The 20654-nt window shown below is 43.5% G+C and overlaps 1 protein-coding gene across 1 annotated transcript; it reads right to left on the bottom strand.

Annotated features, from left to right (window-relative positions):
• Positions 1 to 218: 218 nt before the first annotated feature.
• Positions 219 to 17898, bottom strand: plekhn1 (pleckstrin homology domain containing, family N member 1). The gene is given in 17 exon segments (XM_056274909.1): positions 219 to 1098; positions 2115 to 2175; positions 2400 to 2630; positions 3397 to 3561; positions 4322 to 4564; positions 5760 to 5912; positions 6279 to 6424; positions 6805 to 6880; positions 7089 to 7169; positions 8433 to 8582; positions 9638 to 9771; positions 12655 to 12745; positions 13589 to 13651; positions 13653 to 13673; positions 15226 to 15387; positions 15652 to 15742; positions 17736 to 17898. Coding segments are annotated over 17 exon segments (2127 nt in total). The 5' UTR covers positions 17810 to 17898; the 3' UTR covers positions 219 to 913.
• Between the last annotated feature and the right edge of the window lie 2756 nt (positions 17899 to 20654).

Raw genomic sequence — 20654 nt, 5'->3', positions numbered from 1 at the left:
ATGAAGCTAAATGTTCTATATATGTTCAAACACCACCTCTCCCAATAATAATAAAAAACAAACAAACAAACCAAAACACAGTATCTACAATATTGACTTCTATAATATCCCCCTTGTTATTCTTTTTTTTAAATTACATATCCTCAAATTTCCAAGCATTCGCGTCAGTCTGATTAGCAAAAAATATGACAAACTAGAGATACAATTGTTCACTTTTTTTAGTTTTATTCACAAATATAAATAAACACCTCAAACAGCTTTAAAGGACCAAGCCACACAAAGGTCAGTATTTTGAAGTAGCTAGTATTAGCACATTGCATGGGGGCATTCAAGCCACATCTATTACCTTTTTATGTGGTTCAGAATGATAACTGAACTGAAATGTACTACATACTATATTGTAATGTGCCTTGGTGGAATGTATTTTTTTACAGCTTTAATTAGAAACAAAAGGGAAAGCATTACAACAGTCAGTAAACAGGACGGCATGTAATAAAATGGTCTTAAATAAAGATACAAAAAATCCAACCAACCCATGTCCACAGTCCACTGGCAATTCAGTCACACAGCGCTATACTACAAAATTAACATTCTTCAGCACTCCGATATGTACAATTTACAGGCATCCTCCATGCTACATACTGTATAAATCATCAAGTGGTAAAGTCCTATCACTTTCATGATGGTGTGTGTTGGTTTTTGTCTGTGGGCAGTAGCACATTCCTCCTCATGGCCACACTGAGCATTTCTCTGCTTGAATACCCAAGATCTAACAAACTCAATTCGTGGGATTTGTGCAGCACACTGTATGTTGCAGGAGTGAGACAGTGTGTGATAGCCGGTTTTTATTATCCCTCTGATAGAGATCTGTTGTTTGCACACGTCCAGACGAGTGCCGGCCCATTGTTTTGTTTCATGACCATCTCTGCTGGGTTGCCATGGCACCAAGGCCTCTGGCCCCGAAGTCTAATCCCGTCCGGTGTGGTGAAATTCCAGACATGGGCTGAATCATCCCTGTATTGCAGTCATACTCCCAAATGTTGTCATAGTCCATTTCCTGGTCATCTGGCTCTGTGGGTTCAAGGTACGAATGGTGATCTGCGGGTGAAAGAGAAGATTCCCACTCTTTTAGTTTGAAACAATGAAAGCAAACCTCACCCTTTCGGAATAAACTCGAATAGAGTTCAAACTCACTTACACTACAATTAGCCTTGCCCCAACATATAATCTTACTGTCAAACTGGTAGTGTGTGACTTGCCAATATCGCACCAGCTACATTTTTTTCCTCAGTATTCATCCTGTAACGGCTTGGGAAACATGTTGAAAGGGCAAGGTTACTGCAGGCTTTATCATAGGTTAAATCTATTACTCCCATAGAGGCAGTAAGCTAGTTAATTCCACTACTGTTTTTATATTGATAAAAGAACCTATAGTTATGAGAGTGAGCATGCAGCCCAGGTCCAGTTGTGCGCTGTCAATCACAGTTCAGTACTAACCCTGTCTGGAACAGTGTTCTCTTACACTGGGCCTCCCCCACACGAGACACCTGCACACATGGCATTTAGATCTTCACTGAGCTCCATTTCACTGGCACATCTACACATTTCCTGTGCTTTTAAAGGTGCGGCCTTAGCCTTGTGTTTGCCCGCTCATAGACTGTAAGAGGTCCCTCCAGCCAGTGTGTCGGCTGCATTTCATTTAAGGTCAGGTGAAGTGTAAGCAACATTCTGTGTCCTTGATATTATTTATGTAGGCAGGCTGATAACAATGTTGACTTTCATGCCTAACACTTAAGACGAAATATGATGCAGCAGTACTCGGGTTTGACATAAACAAGCATTGTTTCGGTAAAAAAAACAGAAAGTAGTCCAGCTACAGTGTGAAAGGGAAAGACAACGCTCCCCATTTTTGCTTGTCTTGAGTCAAACAACCCTGATCTTTTTTCCAAAATGTTCACTGGAGGCCTACCAGTGCATCTGTGTCATCATGATGTGAAGATACTTTGGGCATTACTGTGTTGTTCATACTTTCACCCCTGCACATGCTGACAGTAAATAAACAGATGAATGTTTGATTGTGATCAAGTTTATGTTAGCGTGCTTGCAATTCTTACCTGGTGAGTAACCATATGGCATCTGAGAGGTGTTCATCACGGTGCTTGACGGGATGAGCCTCTGTCAAAACACAAGTGAGCACAATGTTACTTCCCATGGTCTAGCATAACAAACGTTTTCAAGTTAACTCAAATATCTGTTTCATCTCTGGCATCTGTTCAACAATCACCCGGGCCAAAAGCCTACACGCCTTGTTGCTGTGCATTACTGCACCGCTGTGGTTCGTACCTCACCATTCCAGTAACCAGAGCGCCCTGAGAGATAAACGTTGCTGTGCTTCTCACCTGCTCTTGCACTGGGTTGGGTGCGGGCAGTAGTTTCAACCTAGAGACAGCCTCAGCTCTCTGGTCTGCTTGGCTTTGAGGGCTCTCCATCTCGTGGCCCAAAGCCTGTCCCTGGGTGTTGGTCAGGACCAGGCTTCTCCTGCAGCGCCTGCCCATGGGAGGAGTGCGGAGCTGGAAGGAGGAGGGTAGGAGCTGGGGGCCCTGCTGCACCCAGCCGTGCCAGCTTTGCTGCTGATGAATATGAGTGAGATGGGAAAAGTCAGCGCCGGTGTAGCTGTACACATGCAAAATGAGAACTGAAGTGTTTTTAATGGAAATAATAATCGGTTTTTGCTTCACTTTTCTAACAGTCAAAATTAAACTTTGACCCGTGGGAGTCTAAGAAAAAGTTAGATGGAGAATACAGAGTGTGGTTCTCAGGTAAAGGTCATGCACACATTTGCAAATGTTTACTATAGCACATATTAAAACTCAAAGTCAGTGAGACAATGGCAAAATTTTGACGAAAATATTTTTTAAGCAAAATCAAATTTTGCTTTTCCACTTATTCATGTTTATTTCAAAATTTTTAAACCATGCCATTTTTGACGTATTCCCCATTCCTATTGTTCACCAAGTGTTGCTGTGTGTACATCACCAGAGAATCAAACCATTCATTCCCATCTTTCTTTGGCAAAAGAGTGTCATGTGCAAAATAAGAATTACAATTAAAGATTGCCCAAATTCAGGTGTATCGCTGGTCTCTTAAACTAGGCAAATAGAGTAAACCTGCATTACGTGCCTCTGAACATTTCTACTGAAAGGAAGTCGAATCCCTCTCTCAGTACCTGTCTTAAGTCAATCAATTAGTCGTTGGTGTTGGTCAAGCCTCTGTGTTGACATAGCATCAGATTCTGGTCTTCCTGACTGTCTGTGTGTATGTGTGTACTGGTTGACACCAGGCAGTCTATGTGGCTGTAAACTGAGCCATTGGCTCCAGTATCGATGACCTACTTACCAATGATCTGTTTGCGCTTTGCTCCTCCTGAGCATACATGTCTGGAGTGCAGGGCTCATCGTACAGGGGTGACAAGGGCTGACGGGGGGCGCACATGTCGGGGTGGTGCTGGGGGGCATTGAGTGAGTAGCTGAAGGATGTCTGGGTGGTGCCCCAGCTGTTGGACTGATCACAGAGGATTCACACAGATCCAGGAGTTAGTTCAAATCTCCTATTGATTTGGGGCAAACCATTTCCCCCCCCCCCTGTCTCTCTCTCTCTCTCTCTCTGTCTCTCTCTCTCTCTCTCTCTCTCTCTCTCTCTCTCTCTCTCTCTCTCTCTCTCTCTCTCTCTCTGTCTCTCTCTCTCTCTTTTTCTCTCACGCTCTCTGTATCTATCTCTCACGCTCTGAAAGCTGCCAGAAGCTAATCACTTAAGCCACACTTAGTATTGAGATTTAGGGTCAGGTTACCAAGTGGAGGGATTGGACTAAACTCAGTCATGATCTATAGCGGCACAAGCATGACAACTGTCTGAACTGTCTGTTGTCACACAAATCAGCAGTCAGCTGTCTGTGATGTGTACGACTTCTGATGTGTATTTAACACCCCCACTAATGTGACGATATCCTCTCAGATACAGTAAATGCTTCCTGTGAGTGTCATTCCTTAACTTTATTTATAAACCTCCGCGACAAAGGAGAGATTCATTTCATGCCTGTCACTAAGGGGAAAAATGATGCCTCTTTGAAGATGGATCTTTCAGCCTTAATTATCCTACAGATGCAACTGTCTTTACTCAGGCTTTTTTTCTGTTATGGCTAGCTCTTAGCCTGGTGTCTGGTATGTCTGTCTGTTTAAGTTGCAGGGTACATGGCCTTGTAAAATAACACAACAGTCTCAAGGGGAATATGCAGTTAGCAGGTTAGAAGGCCAGGCTGAATTACCTTGATGAGGGGGGCTTTCTCCACGTGCTGGGGGCTGGCACGGTGCAGGGCCGAATAGGGCGTGCTGTAGATCTGAGACAGCACTGGCCCCTCGGAGGGCAGGAGGTAGGAGTTGCGCTGTGGCGAGGAGTAGCGAAGCGACAAAGGTCGAAGGTCACGCTCGGGCCTGGTGTGAGACGACACGCTGTTGCTTCTGCTGCCCAGCCGGGCGGTCTCAACCGAGGGGGGCCGGCTGGAACTGTACTACAGGGGCAGCAAACACATTCAGGGTTCATGTCAAGCAAGAGTTTCAGCATCGCAACCAGGGTGGTATTAGGTGGTTTGAATAGTAAGTGCTGTTAAAATAAACCTTTTTTTCATCCTGTTATCATTGCCCCATGTCCCAAGGAAAATCAGCTTTTTGAGCCGTATTGCCATCTTTGTTTGTGTGAATAGCAACCGAAGTGGAGTTGATGTTATCGGTCAGACTGTATGAGAGTCCCATCAGTTTAATTGGGAAAGGGGAGGTTAAGCCCACCAGCCCACACACAGAAAAACAACATGTTTTGGCACAAAGCCTTTTCCACTTTAAGCTAATTGGATGGGCAGCCAGCCTGCAGGGTCCCTCTCATGCAGGAGTTTCGTCAAAGTCTTGGTATTGCACAGCATGTCAATAGGCTGTTAAAGACTGAAGTTAACTAAAGTACTTCTGACTGCTGAGTTAGCATGTGGGGGTCTGCTTATTATCCGACATCAAAGTTATCTTCATTGGGTGGATGTTGTTTTTGAGAAAAAAAAATTGACCATCTTGTTTTGATTGTTTTTTGTTGGACATCAGTAGCTGGGCCTTTGTAGTTGTAACAGGAGCAGTTTGGTCTCCAGGCCTGGGTTAATAATTAACTTTTGGAGCACCAGCGGCTTAGTGCACAGCTCAGCTCCACCAAAACTAACAGTGTTTATCATGATTTATGTAGCACTATGCTCTGACCATATTTATAGCGTCAGCTGTTCAAACATTCAATATTATGCCTGTCTGCTTAAAGCAAGTATTTAATATGTAACTTTACATGTATTCAATAGCTATGTTTCCATCAAAATGTCAGGTGAATGAAAAAAAAAACTTTTGAATGTGCATAAAACAAAAAAAAATCAAGACAAACTAGGTCTTCAGAATCAATTAAAATAAAAATGAGGAGGGGTTGATAAACATCGCTGGCTATTAAAGAAGTTGTCCATCTCGTTTAATACAATTTCCCTATCAGCACGTTAAGTTTTCCACATCAGACGACTTTAATAACTCTCCTGCATTACTTAGGAGGGTTTTTTTTCTTAATATTGTGGCGTTCCCATGTGGCTTCTCTTATTTGCAACTTCAAAGTTGCCTCAAATAAGCTTGATGGAAACACATCTGGTGTTTTACTAATACTTTGCAAGAGATAGGAGTTGAGGGCAAACTTACACATAGGGGTTCAGCATATCCTGGGGAGAGGGGGTTTTCTTCATGTCTGGGGAACTGAAGGTTGTAAGACCCGCGTCCACTCTGTGATTGGCTAAGCTTTGAGGATTCACTTAGTCCCTGGCTATTCCCACTCCACCTATCAAACCGTGGAGCCTAAGGAAGGTAAAATACACACAATAGCAGATTAAGACCTGACATCGTGGCTTTGAGCAAATCAGCAAAGTTTATAGCCCGACCAAAGATTTGTTCCTCTATAACCATATGTAAGTAGAACCTAAAATACTAAATCACAACTCTGAAAACTCATCCTGCATGTCTGGATTTACAAAAGAGGCAGGGTTGCATTCTGTGTTTGTCTAGCTTATCATTTAATTCCTCATACTCCATACACTGTGCCCGCAGGTCAACAAACCCAGCGTGGAGATAGGCCATGCAACAGTTGTGTGTCATCAGCCACTGTTGATGGTTTATTAATATAACTATGTTTGGTCTCAGAAGGGACGGAGGGCAAGGCCTCACCTCTCTTTGCGTCGGAGTGTAGATGATGTCATACACCGGAGGGGGAGGGCTCAGGACGGGGACGTCAGCAGCTTTGAAATGCTGGATCCAGTCACAGAACTCGGTCTCATCTAGACACGACACCACTATGGGGTTGATCAGCTTCCCTGCGGAGGATGAAAAGGGGGGGGTGGAGGGGATGAAATCGGTCATTCGGTTCAGCCGCTCAGTGGAATGTGCTGGTATGGCCAAAATGTCATTCACTGGGGGATAAAACCCATTCATTCATGGAGGGTCACACTGTGTGACGCTAGTGGATTCATGAAAAAGGCCACCCGGGCTATATAACATGCATAAGAATGTCAACTTATTTAAATCCCAACTCAACATGTCTGGTAAAAAAAGAAAAAAAAAGAAAGAAAACGAAAGAGAGAGAGAGAGAGAGAGAGAGAGAGAGAGAGAGAGAGAGAGAGAGAGAGAGAGAGGATCATAGAGAACGTGCAACAGACGTCTCCTTTATTCGGTCTCTTCTTTGCGGTCAACTTACCTTCAATCTTAAAGGTGTTGGGTTTGACGTCTTGACAGGGTGTGGTCACACTAATCATGTTGAGTGGAAGTTTCCCCTGCAATAACATTACACTATTACACACAACCCTCTGATGCAAACACTCACAGTGCATGTAGACAGCTGAGAATATGACTAGGCATGAGACAAAGAGCATCAGTGAACCATATGAGATAAAGAGAAAAGGTTTCACAGAAGTAGGCGTGTTGTATCCCAATGCAGATTATGCACACTGGCCGTTCCACAAAGGAGGTCAATGGTGATACCTTGTAGAAGAGTCCGTTGTTCTCCTCTGATAGGATGATAAGAGTGGCTGGGTACATCACCAGGAGTCTGTCACTTCGCTCCTGTGGGGACAAAAATATGGCATTTCATTCAAGTTCAAGTTTAACTGATCCCCAAGTAAACTTACACATGGCGCGGATTTGTCTCGGATCTGATGCTCAGCAGAAGGACACGAGGGCATAGACACAACGTTGTAAAGTGGAAAACAACTAAGAGTATCTAACAATATCTTTGAAGAAGTATTTACACAACCAAGAATTTTGAAATATGTAGCTGTCTAATTTAGCAGGTAAGTAAGGAATTTGAGTGATAGGTACATTTTTATATTCACTGAAAAAAGCCTGGACTAGCGGTCACGGGTAGGTGATGTCGGCATACAACCAGATTTATTTGTATAGACTCTACACACACAGTATTCACATATTTAGTGCTGTATTTCAGTATCTATGCACAGTTCTGCCCTCATTAAATGCAATGACAGACAAAACTAAACGACATAGTTGCACTAGAGTGTATTTCCTCAATCCATTGCCATTTAATCAAGTTATTGAGGTACAGTTTGGCCCCAAGTTAAGTTCTCTAGCCAAACCAGTTAGTGGGGCATTTAAAGGCGTGGCCGGCTGAGAGTTTTTGTTTCTCCTCTGCCTCACCGAGGGTGTGTCTGACAGACAGCTGACATTCCAGCTGTGAGATGAGTCGAGTCACTGCGTGAGCCTAGTGAATACCTCTCACACACCCAGGCCCTAAATCTCAAACACTTCAATGGAGCTGCCGCAGTTTCCCACAGAGAATTAACTGCGTCTCCCCTTGCAAGCTGTGTCAAGACTACTGTTTTTATTGGACTCTGTGCAAAAGCCCTGTCAGCGTTATTTGTTTGTGCTCAGTGTCTCATTTGGTTATCGTGCAGTCATGTCCACTGGTTCACAGGTGCCTGCTACCGTGTGACACCTTTAGAAGAAAATGTAGGCAATAGGGAAGTACCTGCAGGAGATGCCCCCCCCCGAGTTCAAACTCCATCCTTTTTACCCTACCCTCCTTATATTGTGTTTAGGCAATCTGAATGTTGTGCAATTTAAAGGACCGTGTGAATCACTGTGGTCCCATGCTGTTGTTGTGTTGTCTTAATTGATGATGTGAGAATTTCCAGAATTTGAAAACGCACCGGAGTTATGATGGCTCATAGCTGTCTTCTGTACAATTCCATAAGTAGTTAAGAAAGCTTACGGTGTGTTTTATTTTCAGTGATACCTTGAGCGGTATGGCCGATGATAAAACATGCATCAAACACGGTCCAGGTGATAACGGCTACAGTCTGTTTATCATACCTGGCTGGGGAGGTGCTGCAGTCGGACTTTGGTGACATAGGTAATAACCCCCAGACTGTCTCGCTGAGAGCCTTCCCACTCGTAGATGGGCTCTTTGTTGATAGAGTTCCTCAGCTCCTCTCTCCCCTCGGGGATCTCCTCCTGATTTGCCTATATACACAGGGAGACATTTGCATTGATGATGATGAAAAGAACGACGACAACGACGTCCAGTGGGGTTTGCAGAAGTGAGTTGGAACCATCAAGTCAAACGAGGAGTAGATGTGAATACAGCATTACCCTTGAGCAAATTCAAACATGGCGACTTGGGTTTTTATTCTGGGGGCATCACTCTGGCTTTTACATAGAATTGCTGGTGCTTGGGGTATCTATTCGGTTTATAGATTCAAAAGCTCGTTTGAGTTTATTTACTGTCAAGCCAAAGCATGACACGTCACTTCAACAGCCCTCACTTGTAGTGATACACCGCGTTTCACCTAGTTTTCCCATTATGGTGTCACTCTTTTCAACACCTGTGGGTGTGGAGTCAACACTATAACTCTCTGCAGATGTGTGGGTTGGTCTGATGTGGGTTTTGGTGCGGTCAACACCTCTCCCAGGGATCTAGCCCTCAGGAGGAGAAAACTCAGTGACCTATTTGAGTCACTGAATCTCCACAGACATGCACACACACACACACACACACACATCCTGTTGATGTTTTACCACCACAGGCTAATGCTAAGGCCCTTCCCCCCTTATCCACCAGGTAGGACCAAACAGAGCCTCATTGGAGGACTTGTTTGGATTTGAATCACTGAGATGGTGATCTTCATTGCGTGCACACACTTTAGCATTAATGCGCTTAAGAGCAGTGAGACATAATAAAATGACACAGTGAGGGGAGGGCTGTTTTTGAGGAAATGTCAAACCATGTAAAGATTTTGGGGACATTTTTTGTCAGCTCACAATACTCCTCTTTATGTTTTACCATCACAGGCTCATGCCAGGACCCATTCCTCCCTAATACACCACGGCCAACCCAAACACGCTTGGGTTTTGTTTGAATTTGAATAACTGAGACTTTGGTCTGTATTGCATACACATACTTGAGTGCTCCTGAGTAGGAGAGCAACAAAGTGACATTGTGAGGGCTATTTTGGAGGAGACGTCACACCGTAAAAGGTTTTTGTGATTGTATTTGTTGAGACCCATTACAAAAATACCTTGACTCTGGTGTAGCTTTCATGTGCCGTGGCGTTTCCCCCATTGGCCTCAATATTTTCTTTTAGCAGGCCAAACCATTGGTCCATCTCTTCTTGGCTGGCACAGTAGACGATGATGGGGTTAAGGCTGACACCTGCAGGGGGCAAAGGTCACAGGGTGAAAAGGTAAACGGTTACCAAGGCTTCGGGGAAAAGACTCTTTTTGTCCTTGCCGTGAATCATTCTTGAAGTTTCCATAAAAACGACATACACAGTGCACAGTGCTTTTCTGAGTTTATGTAACATGTTACACAAAACTTGTCGGTAGAATCATGTCAAAACTTGTGTTTGGTAACATGTTAAAGACACTAAAGCTCACTCGTATAACCTGTTGCAGAAGACCACCAACACTACCGTTCAAAAGTTTGGGATCACCCAAACAATTTTGTGTTTTCCTACACCGGTGTGTACTACTCCCTTCAGAGGACAGCACAAACAGGCTCTAACAGGTACTATTTAATGAAGATGCCAGTTGGGGACCTGTGAGGCGTCTGTTTCTCAAACTAGAGACTCTAATGTACTTATCTTCTTGCTCAGTTGTGCAACGCGGCCTCCCACTTCTTTTTCTACTCTGGTTAGAGCCTGTTTGTGCTGTCCTCTGAAGGGAGTAGTACACACCGGTGTAGGAAATCTTCAATTTCTTAGCAATTTCTCGCATGGAATAGCCTTCATTTCTAAGAACAAGAATAGACTGTCGAGTTTCAGATGAAAGTTCTCTTTTTCTGGCCATTTTGAGCGTTTAATTGACCCCACAAATGTGATGCTCCAGAAACTCAATCTGCTCAAAGAAGTGCCCATCCAACCAATCCAACTTGTGGGAGCTGCTTCTGGAAGCGTGGGGTGCAATTTCTCCAGATTACCTCAACAAATTAACAGCTAGAATGCCAAAGGTCTGCAATGCTGTAATTGCTGCAAATGGAGGATTCTTTAACGAAAGCAAAGTTTGATGTAAAAAAAATCTTATTTCAAATAAAAATCATTATTTCTAACCTTGTCAATGTCTTGACTCTATTTTCTATTCATTTCACAACATATGGTGGTGAATAAGTGTGACTTTTCATGGAAAACACGAAATTGTTTGGGTGATCCCAAACTTTTGAACGGTAGTGTATAACCTGCTGTATACAGACAGCCTTTAACAATTACAGCAGACAGTTACAAACTGCTTACGTAGGAGGAATGCACAGGACCTGGCGTGAGCATTGCTGGAATTTCCTTTTATCAGGCCCACACATTTATCAGGCCCATACATACCAGAGATAAACAGCAGAGATATACGCTTTCATTCAGGCCCCATGGCTTTGTCATTGCCAGGAACCATAGCCTCCTGGCTTCACCCTATTAAGCAGACATCTGTTCTCTTTTGTTGACGTTCTATTCATCCCAAACTTTAATTTCAGACTGTGGACTGTGATCATGGCACTCCCTCAAAAAAAAAGGGAAAAAAAGGAGAAGGGGGCCGTTTTCCCCATGGATCAGCTCAGGACAGCTATGTGAAGACTCCTACGACTGGAGGCAAGTAGCTAATTCAAGGGCAACCTGCTGTCTTCTTGGGCTGGTTAGTCAGTTTATAGAGATCTATTATTCTAAGTTGTTAACTGTCATTACCTAACTTACAGGAATCACAACAATGCTAATTCTTCCCATATGCAGGCTTGCCGCATTTTTTTTTTCTAGTCGCGTTCATGTGAGCTTGCTCTACGTCAACTCTTAGTAGGACTTTACAGTCAAACTGATTCATAATTTCAGTTCGGCCGGAGGAAGGTGTTAAGTCTCGCAGAGCATATATCTGTATTAAATATCTCACTTGACTCAGAATTTCGTCACGCTGCCTCTACACATGTTTCCTGTCAGTGACGCCTCCCTCAAGATAAATAAAGGCTCCGGCTGGACAGGGAAAACATCTGAGACGGAACAGCCGAAAAGAATAAGTTTGTTTCCAACGATTATTATCAAGTTAAGTGTAGTTTAGCAAGGCTGAAGAGGAGGTGGAGGAAAAAAAAAACATTTTGACAGGATGGATTTCTCGAGTTTCAATAACATGGTAGTTTTAAAGAAACACAAATATAGAAACCGAATACTCACAAGGATGAGGACTGGTTAAACATGCCTCTAACTTTTACATAACAGACTGATTCATGTGGTCCTTGACAGTGGAAACAGTGACTGAGCAAAGAAACATGCCCACCAAGCCATTATGTTTAAGCCAACGGTAACATTTTCTAATCGGTAAAAGGAAAGGAAATTGGTCATCAAAGCATCTTCGCCCATTCAGAGATCAAATGCTAAGGGACATTTGCACTGGGCATCAGGCATAGGTGTAGCTTCAGGAATGTGCTATAGATTAAGAGTAATGACAAGGCTAAGAGCGGTCGCTGGCCTTTTCTACATGACAGCTGGGCCCGGTTGAGGCACACCTGTTGTATAACAAGGGGGGCCTTCAAGGCTAACTTGGCCCCCTGACCAAGGGTGAAGGGGGCCCGACTCTAGTTAGTCTTGGGGTTGAGGGGAGGTGAAGGGGGTCGCGGCGCCTTTGAATCGCTGGAATGTGGCAGCCTAGAAAAACCCTGTTTGAAAATAGTGTGGGTCTTCCTCCTGGTATTTTCAGAAGGATGAGTTAGGGACTCTGGTCCATCAGTGATGAAAAGGACAAACATAGCAGGTCACTAGAGTAAGTGAAAGCAGCCAGCAAGTGTTTAAGTTAAATGGTGACACACATGAACTTTAAACCCTCGAGGCAAGACCCACTCCGGGTTCCTTCCGGGAGTTTTTCAGAGCGATGCTTGTCGGTCAGCCACCGAAATTTAGATGTCCTATTGGATTTACTGGTTTCAGCTCAAGTGGTTGATCTGGTAGATTCAGCTCCGCTAATAACAGCTAATAAAACTGAAAACAAATTGCTGTAACATTCCAAGGCTTGGTGCCAACACTGGGCGTTCTCGTTCTGCACATTCAAGCAAAGTAAAGCCAAAATTTACCATTAATCTGGAAGGCAAATTCCTGGGGTTGGCTGTGGTTGCAGTTCTGTTGCAGGTTGCAGATAGTGAGCTCTTTCAGAGGGAGAGTGCCCTGCACACAAAACATCTAATCATCAGAATTCATAGACAGTATGTTGGTTTGAAATGGTAAACATATAAACATTTGCTGCTCCAGTTCTTTTTTCTTTTTTTTCTTTTTTTGCGGTTTGGCTTTAAATGAGCAGAACCCTCAGCTCAATGCTTCACTCAGTGTTGTCAGTGAGGTCAACCAGTTGATTAGTGTGAAACTGAGGTCGGCCTTGCCGGCAGATGACTGTATGTATCGATGGCTGTCTTACATTTGATGTCATTTATACTCTGACTCAATCATCTCACCTTAACATGGGTCTCAGCTCCTCTAACAGAGGCGGTAAAACAGTGATTAATGAGTGCTCATGCTTCACAAGACAGGCGAAGACATGGAGTTGTGTGGTGTGTTTACCAACACATAGGTGGTTGGTAGGGGAGGCCTATCTAAAGGCTGATGGAAATCTATCAAATTACTGGCCTGCGCTCATATGAAATATGATTTGCAGTGAGCTGATAAAACAAAGCTCTCATTAGTTCGTCTGACAGCATGGAACCATGGGTTTGAAGGCGTGCCGGTGGATAATATATGTATAGAAATACAGCGTTAGTATAGAAGCACCATATAAAAGAGGTGTTGGTTCTAAGGGGGCTCTAGGGTGGGTTAAGGGTAAGCTAAGCCCACTGTAGAGGTTTGTTCATACGTACACCTGTGGAAGCTTTACATACACACAAATAGCAGTATGAAAAGAATGGAACGAAAATAATACTTTATATTATTCGTTTTTGTTGGAGAAATGTTGATGCCAATAGTACTGTGATATTAAGAACTGGGCCTGATATAAAATTATTTTCAAAAACAACTCACCTGATATGTGAGCCCCGTTGTGTTGTTTGAGACAAAATGGAGGTGTGTCTGAAAGAGGTCGGTCCAGGTAGCAGTCATGCACGTCCTGCAGAGATGGAAAGGGTAAATAGGGATGTAAGGACTTAACAGTAATGTTGAAAGTACAGATAGAATCACTTCTTTCCATGCTGGAATTATGTTCTTAAACTGCACAGCGGCACAGCCACGATCTTTGTGCAGCTTTCTTTCATAACATTACCTTTCATAACACCGAGAGGCATAGCGCCTCATCACTATTATGGGTTGTGTCCCACCTGTGCAAGAGAAATAATCGTGTCTCAAAGAACAAAGGGCTATATATCAAAGAAGGTTGAATCAGTTCATCTGGATAAAACGTTTATAAACATATCCAGATGAACTGATTCAACCTTCTTTGATTTCCTTACCAGGATTATTGAACGTGCAGCATGGCAAACCCAGAAACACCATCTGCCCCAACCTATAGATTGATAAATATCCTAGACAGGCAACAATTGTTCTTGGTAATAAAATAATTCTTTGATGACTTTAATCAAATGAGTCAGAGGATGCCTGGGGAAAGTGTTTCGCTGGACTTTGATTGTAGAGAACTTGGGAGTTTCTCAAGAAACCGCAAAAAAAGTGATTGATAGTCACTTCCTCCCATTTAACAGCTAAGGCCCCTTACTTCCTTGCCGGCTCATGCGTGGTCACATTTTCAACAACCGCAACAACAACAACACTTGGGTAATACATCCTGCCTTCCTTTGCAGTGTCATTGTATATTACAATGCCATGTATTCTCTTGCCATCGTGACCTCATCGAATGAACACATCATTCCTGTTGTCAATCTTGTCCCTGTATTTTTTTATGTGACAGAGCTGTTGTGTCACAACGCTGACGAATCGCAGTTCCCACAGTGAGGAGCTGGTGCATCCTCTATCAGTCCCTGGGATCAGAGGAACTTTATCTACCCTGAGGTTCTCTCTCAGGGATGTTTCACAACTACGGCAGAGGCATGCATGTCCAAACACTGCTCTGCAGGACCTTGATTTGATTAATCACAGCCAGCGACCACGTCAGTGCCAGTCGAGCATTTTGATGTGTTTGGTGGCCCGCCGCGTAACATCCGGTACTTTCCACCTGTTTGTTTGGTTTTTAACTCTCTCACTGCTCACTGGGATGACTAAGCTGCTCGTTTCTTTAAAAAAAACCTCAACGGTTGCAGCAGATATGACGAGGCACATCGTCTACTGTGTTCCATAGCTATAGTTCAGCCTTTGTTATGTTTAATAGTTACAGTCAATAGTCCCACTATGTCATCATTTACAGTCATTTACAGTCATACATTTTCACAGAAACGGTTTCACCTGTATATAGTCATTCCTTGTATATATTCCCGAAGAATGTTGTGTTGTTATTCTGTGTAAGTACATTGAGAGCCACTAAACCAGAATCAAATTCCTTGGATGTGCAGACATACTTGGCCAGTAAAGACGATTCTGATTCATGAAGGTGCGTGTGTGTGTGTGTGCGTGCGTGCGTGTGAGCACGCATGCATGTGTGTGTGTGTGTGTGTGTGTGTGTGTGTGTGTGCGTGCGTGCGTGCGTGCGTGCGTGTGTGTTTGTTCCTGCTCACCTGGCAGTGGAGGAAGCGGAAGCGAACTTTGGAGCTGTGGATCATTCTTCCGTAGTTCTTCACATTGATGCTGCTCTTCTTCCAGCCGCTGGCCGGATCATAGGGAAATGGAGGGTCCCACTTAATGTTCTCTATTGTCTGCAGGTCTTTATGGGACATTTCCTGCAACCAAATCATCATAGCGGTGTGACTGAGATACTGTTCTGAATGAACCAGTTAGAACTGTTGTCAGTATAGATGGACTAAGAAACGATGATAAATAAATTGTGAAAAAGGAGCTATTTGAAAAATGAAAAATTTGGTAAATAACAAATGACATTGGCATACATTGGGTGGCAGTTGCATTTGATTTAGTTGTATACATTTGATTATGAGACATGTTATTCATGCAGTCTCCATCTCAGTCTAACTTGTCGAGGTGGTTACCTTCCTGGGGGTGACAGTGCAGAGAATATTGATGATGCTGTTGGACTTCTCCTGTCCTTCTTGAGGATTCTTCTTGCGAAACAGGCGACTGCTGCTCAAGGCAAGAGAAGAGAGAGAGAGAGAGAGAGAGAGAGAGAGAGAGAGAGAGAGAGAGAGAGAGAGAGAGAGAGAGAGAGAGAGAGAGAGAGAGAGAGAGAGAGAGAGAGAGAGAGAGAGAGAGAGAGAGAGAGAGAGAGAGAGAGAGAGAGAGAGAGAGAGAGAGGGAGGGAGAGAAGGAGGAGAGGTGTCACAATCTCGCCCCCCAAATGTTTATCATGTTATCATGTTTACTAAAGTCAACTGCGAATATCAACAATGAGTGAGTGTTTCCTACTTGACGATCTTCCTTGTTCTCTTTGTCAGAGACCGAGATGGCCTAAAAACATTCATTTGCAATGCATTGTTTAAGGACTCAGCTCTGTTGATTCAGTTCCTTTTTTCCTTTGTTTTTTCCTCTTTGCCTCCATATTAATAACCCCCTGCCCCCACCCCTCAAATATGGACACACTGACATAGTTACATTTTAGTGACAGCTTAATTCTTGATCCTGGTTTGTGTCTTGTGTCATATAAATTGACCAGAGCTCTGCTTTTGTCTTCTGGCCTTTAATGCTAGACATTTAAATGAGTCGGACAATCAGGGCTTATGTTGCAGATAGGGGAAGGCACACATAGGAAAATCAGCATTCAATGCCCCGCTTTGTCTTGCATGACCCTCATCTATTATCATTAGTGTCACATCTTTATGAGGACGCGCTTCCGTTTTGTCATGTTGAGGCCAGTGAGTCTGCTTTTACAACCACTATCTGGAGTTTATCTGGTCATCTGCCCATGTGCGAGTCAATGTCCTCTGCACAACGGTAGCTTTTGTCTCCGCTGGTGGGAATCAAGGTTTGTCTGATCAGACAGTCTATACTCAGCTTAAAGTCATGCGATGAAAAGATTACAGTTGCACAAAGTGAAGATATTCCAAAGTAGCCCGGGCGAGTTATGAACAGATAAAGATACGATAATCCCGCACTCTGATGCAACATGCAGATGCAACGTGAAAGAGGAATGCAAATAATAGACAGGTAGTACATCTGCCCACCTAAAATTCTCCAAGTCACCGTTTTGGCACTCGCGCTCACTGCTTGGCTCTGTGGGGAATACCTGAGCCTGGCCTAATTCACCGAGACAAGGTAGAAGAAGGGGGACACAAGAGACAGGAACACTGAGCTTATTGTGTACCTTCAACCGTCTAGCCACATGGGAACACGGATCAGTGTTTGAACTAAAACTGAGAGGTTGGGTGGTTGGGCGTCCGTCTTTTGGACCATCGCCATGTCTTTGTTTGAATGCAAATTTTCTCTCAGCAGGAGAAAACCAGACTCCATACAAATCCATGCACAGAGCGAAATGCCACAGTTATTCCTGATTAGAACCAGGCGGCACGGTCCACCAAAGTTGGCTGTACCGAGGGTAACATGCCGTGACATATATCATCAGAAACTTCATTAAAAAAGTACAAAGTGAGGCATAGCCATTCTTCCGGATCAGTATTATGTACTCTTATCTATTGCGTTCACAGCAACAATGTAGAAGTTAATAATTGACATATCAACAATGGTAAACTAGATTTGATCGCTTAATAACTGTTATGGTTTATGTGTGGTAATATATGGGGTCAGGTCCTGATTTTGGAGGGAAACCAGATTCACTGGACAGCTGGCAGATCAACTTCACAGAGATGTAAAGACTGGGCAAATGGTAACTGGATCATTGACACCGTTGGCCAGACAGGCACCAGTCGGGCATGGCTCAGGGACTATCCTGTATTACCATATGATCCTGATCCTGGCCTCACAAAATTCACAACCTCCATCTAACCCTGCAGTTTGAAACCTTGAGCAATACCAGGAATTCCTTCCAGCTGACACAAACAGACAGACAGTCTAAAATAACACACCACAACGGAGGGCATGACATTGTGCTCAGTCTTGAACAAACTTATTGACGGGAAAATATTCAACAAAAAAAAAGACATCTGCAAGTTGTTGCTCTTACCTGTTCCTGCGTATAAAACTCTTGCTGGAGAACCTGAAATTGTGCTGGGGGACACATGACATGCTGCTCCCCATGCTGCCAAAGTGTGTGTGGGGCTGTTCGCTCCGCTGAAGACAAGCTAAACTCCCTCTGTGTCCTCTGTGTAATCCACACGGTGTGCTCTCTGCTGAGGCAACGCTCCCACTGAGGAAGAGGTGGGCAGGGAGAGCTGTAAAGACGGACCGGTGACAGCATGCCTGTGGAAAGAGGGCGGGGTTACGGGCTGTGTGTGTGTGTGTGTGTGTGTGTGTGTGTGTGTGTGTGTGTGTGTGTGTGTGTGTGTGTGTGTGTGTTTGCATATTTCTTTGTATGCATGTTTTGTATGTGCCCATGTGTACATGCATATATATCCATGTCTATGTAGAATGTAACTTTGGGGTTCACGCCGTCTGTTGGCTGCTTCTGCCTGTTAAATCAATCCCAACAACAAAGACAGGGGGCCTAGGTGAAGTGTGCCAGTTCACACCTCACAGGGGACAAATGGCGCTCATTCAGGGTCCTCACTGTGAGACAGGTCATCAGACTGGATGGTGTGTGTCAATCATGGATGGTGGGGGTGGGGGGGGGCTTCCACTGGCATGCCTGAACATGAAAATGCCTCCAGCCTGAAATGAGTCTGTTTATTACTGGCCTGCGTACTCTCAACCCAACGATACAATTTTGATACTTAAGCATCGGGATGAGTGTGATGCAGTGACGCAGTAGTTTTTTCATTTATTTCCATTTCCTTTATTTGAGAAGACAATCAAGCATTTATGCTGAAAACAAACAAAGCATTTCTGGGGAAGGCAACCCGAAGAGGTGAATGTTATCCGCCCTCACTTTGCTGTCTCATGTTGATTTGTCTGTCTTCGATCTTGTCCTGACATTTCTTTGGGGTATTTGCCTTAAGGTGAACTTCTCGCCGCTGTCTATACAACCATCTGTCAGCAGACCAGAATGAGGGGGACCTGGTTTAAACAGGATGGTTGTGTATTCAAATGCTCTCTAATTTTCCTATGAGATGAGGAGCTCATGCAAACTCATATAAAGGCTTCCCTTTCCAAATGAGCTGAGCGCTATCTGAGAAACACTCGAGATAAAAACAGATTTGAAAAACGTTATATATAGTGTTTAGTATGGATAGTAGCAAAATATTTCTTTACAGACAGATAATTCTCAGCCAAGATTTTTTTAAACCATTTAATTAATAATGTGTCTATACGAAGGTTTGCATGTATTTATCTGTTTGTTTATTCATTATTACCAAAATGGATACACAACTGTGTAGGTAATTAATATGATGGCACAATGAAAAATGTCACTTCCATCGATGTAAACTGAATACTTCTGTAACGTCTCATTTGAACCTTTTTAGAAATAACTGAAAAATATTTCATTGGGTTTGAAGTGACCAGAGTTGTGACTCATGCCAGATTCTCCAGGATGGGTTCGTATAAACTGATTAACTGAATTCTTTACATAGGACTCATCAGTGTTTACTTGTTAATAGATGTTAGCTGTAAGGTGACAGGTAAATCCATCCTGCTCAACCGGCTTGCAGTGAGTGGCTCCACCTGAGGCACCAACAGTCTTTAGCTTGTTAAAGCCAACCGTCAGATGGAAAGCAACTTCCAGCCTCCGAGATAATAATCTCTGCAGCACGCCCACACACTATCATGATAATGTTATGCCATTTGCACTGAGTACCTACTAATCCAATCAGCGGAGATGCTGATTGGACTGAATGTAGATTAATACGGCAAGAAATAGCGCCGGTAAATTAAGGATAAGCTGTGGGGGCTCGTTTCGAATGCTATCAACACAACTGGTGGAATATAGACAGACTGAATGGGGATGCATTCTGTGGTAAACAACCAATGTTTGGCCTTATCTTGCCACAGTGGTGTGTGTCTGCCAGGTCTGCCCCTCACATACTTGACATTGAGTAGGGTTTGTCTTCATAATGATAAGAAGCAGACAAGGTGTGAGACGCTTTCCCTCTGCATGTTAGATCAAAGGTGAGGCCACCAATAAGCCTCGACGGCCCAGGAAATAACATTCTACAACATTTTGTGACATTTAACAACGGGTCCAACATTTGTAAGAGTCTGTTCCATGAGGACATCTCTATTTTTGGACAACCAGTGAAAGAAAGAAAAAAGTCATGTTATTTTGTCATTGTATTCTTCACAACAAATTTGTCTTCTACATTTAACCCATCCTATTGTATAGGAGCAGTGGGCAGCTGCAGCACCCGGGGACCAACTCCAGTTCTACTTTCCATTGCCTTGCTCAGGGGCACAGACAGCAGTATTAACCCTAACATGCATGTCTTTTTGATGGTGGGAGGAAATCGGAGCACCCGGAGGAAACCCACGCAGACACGGGGAGAACATGCAAACTCCACACAGAAAGGACCTGGGATGGCCTGGGGTTCGAACCCAGAACCTTCTTGCTCTGAGGCAACAGTGCAGTAGTGCTAACTACTGGGCCACCATGCTGCCAGAGTATGAAAGAATATGGAGTGACTGAAGTCATTCACGGTAGATTTATATTTTATAATTATTGCAAACAATAGCATAAGACTGTCTGTGTACATTCATATCCATCATCAATTGTTAGTGTACAACAAAAGATTAGACCATTTTAAAAAAGGTTGCAGTAAGTGATTTGGTTTTAGTCGTTACCCTAACTCATTTTTAACACTGGTTTATAAACTGTCTACATCTACCGTCTTAAGCTCCAATTAAGCAGCTTTCCCCCAAAACCACTCAGCAAATTAATGTCTTCAAACGTAAAAAGCACGATGTTTGGAACAGATTGCAGTCAAAACATCACAGTTATTGGAAAAAAAAAATGTGGTCACTGTTACGGTGTTTTTTTCTGCTCATATTAGAA

This window comes from Lampris incognitus, chromosome 2 (genome assembly GCF_029633865.1).
Source record: "Lampris incognitus isolate fLamInc1 chromosome 2, fLamInc1.hap2, whole genome shotgun sequence".
Lineage (NCBI taxonomy): Eukaryota > Metazoa > Chordata > Actinopteri > Lampriformes > Lampridae > Lampris > Lampris incognitus.
This window is presented reverse-complemented; position numbering and strand designations above follow the sequence as displayed.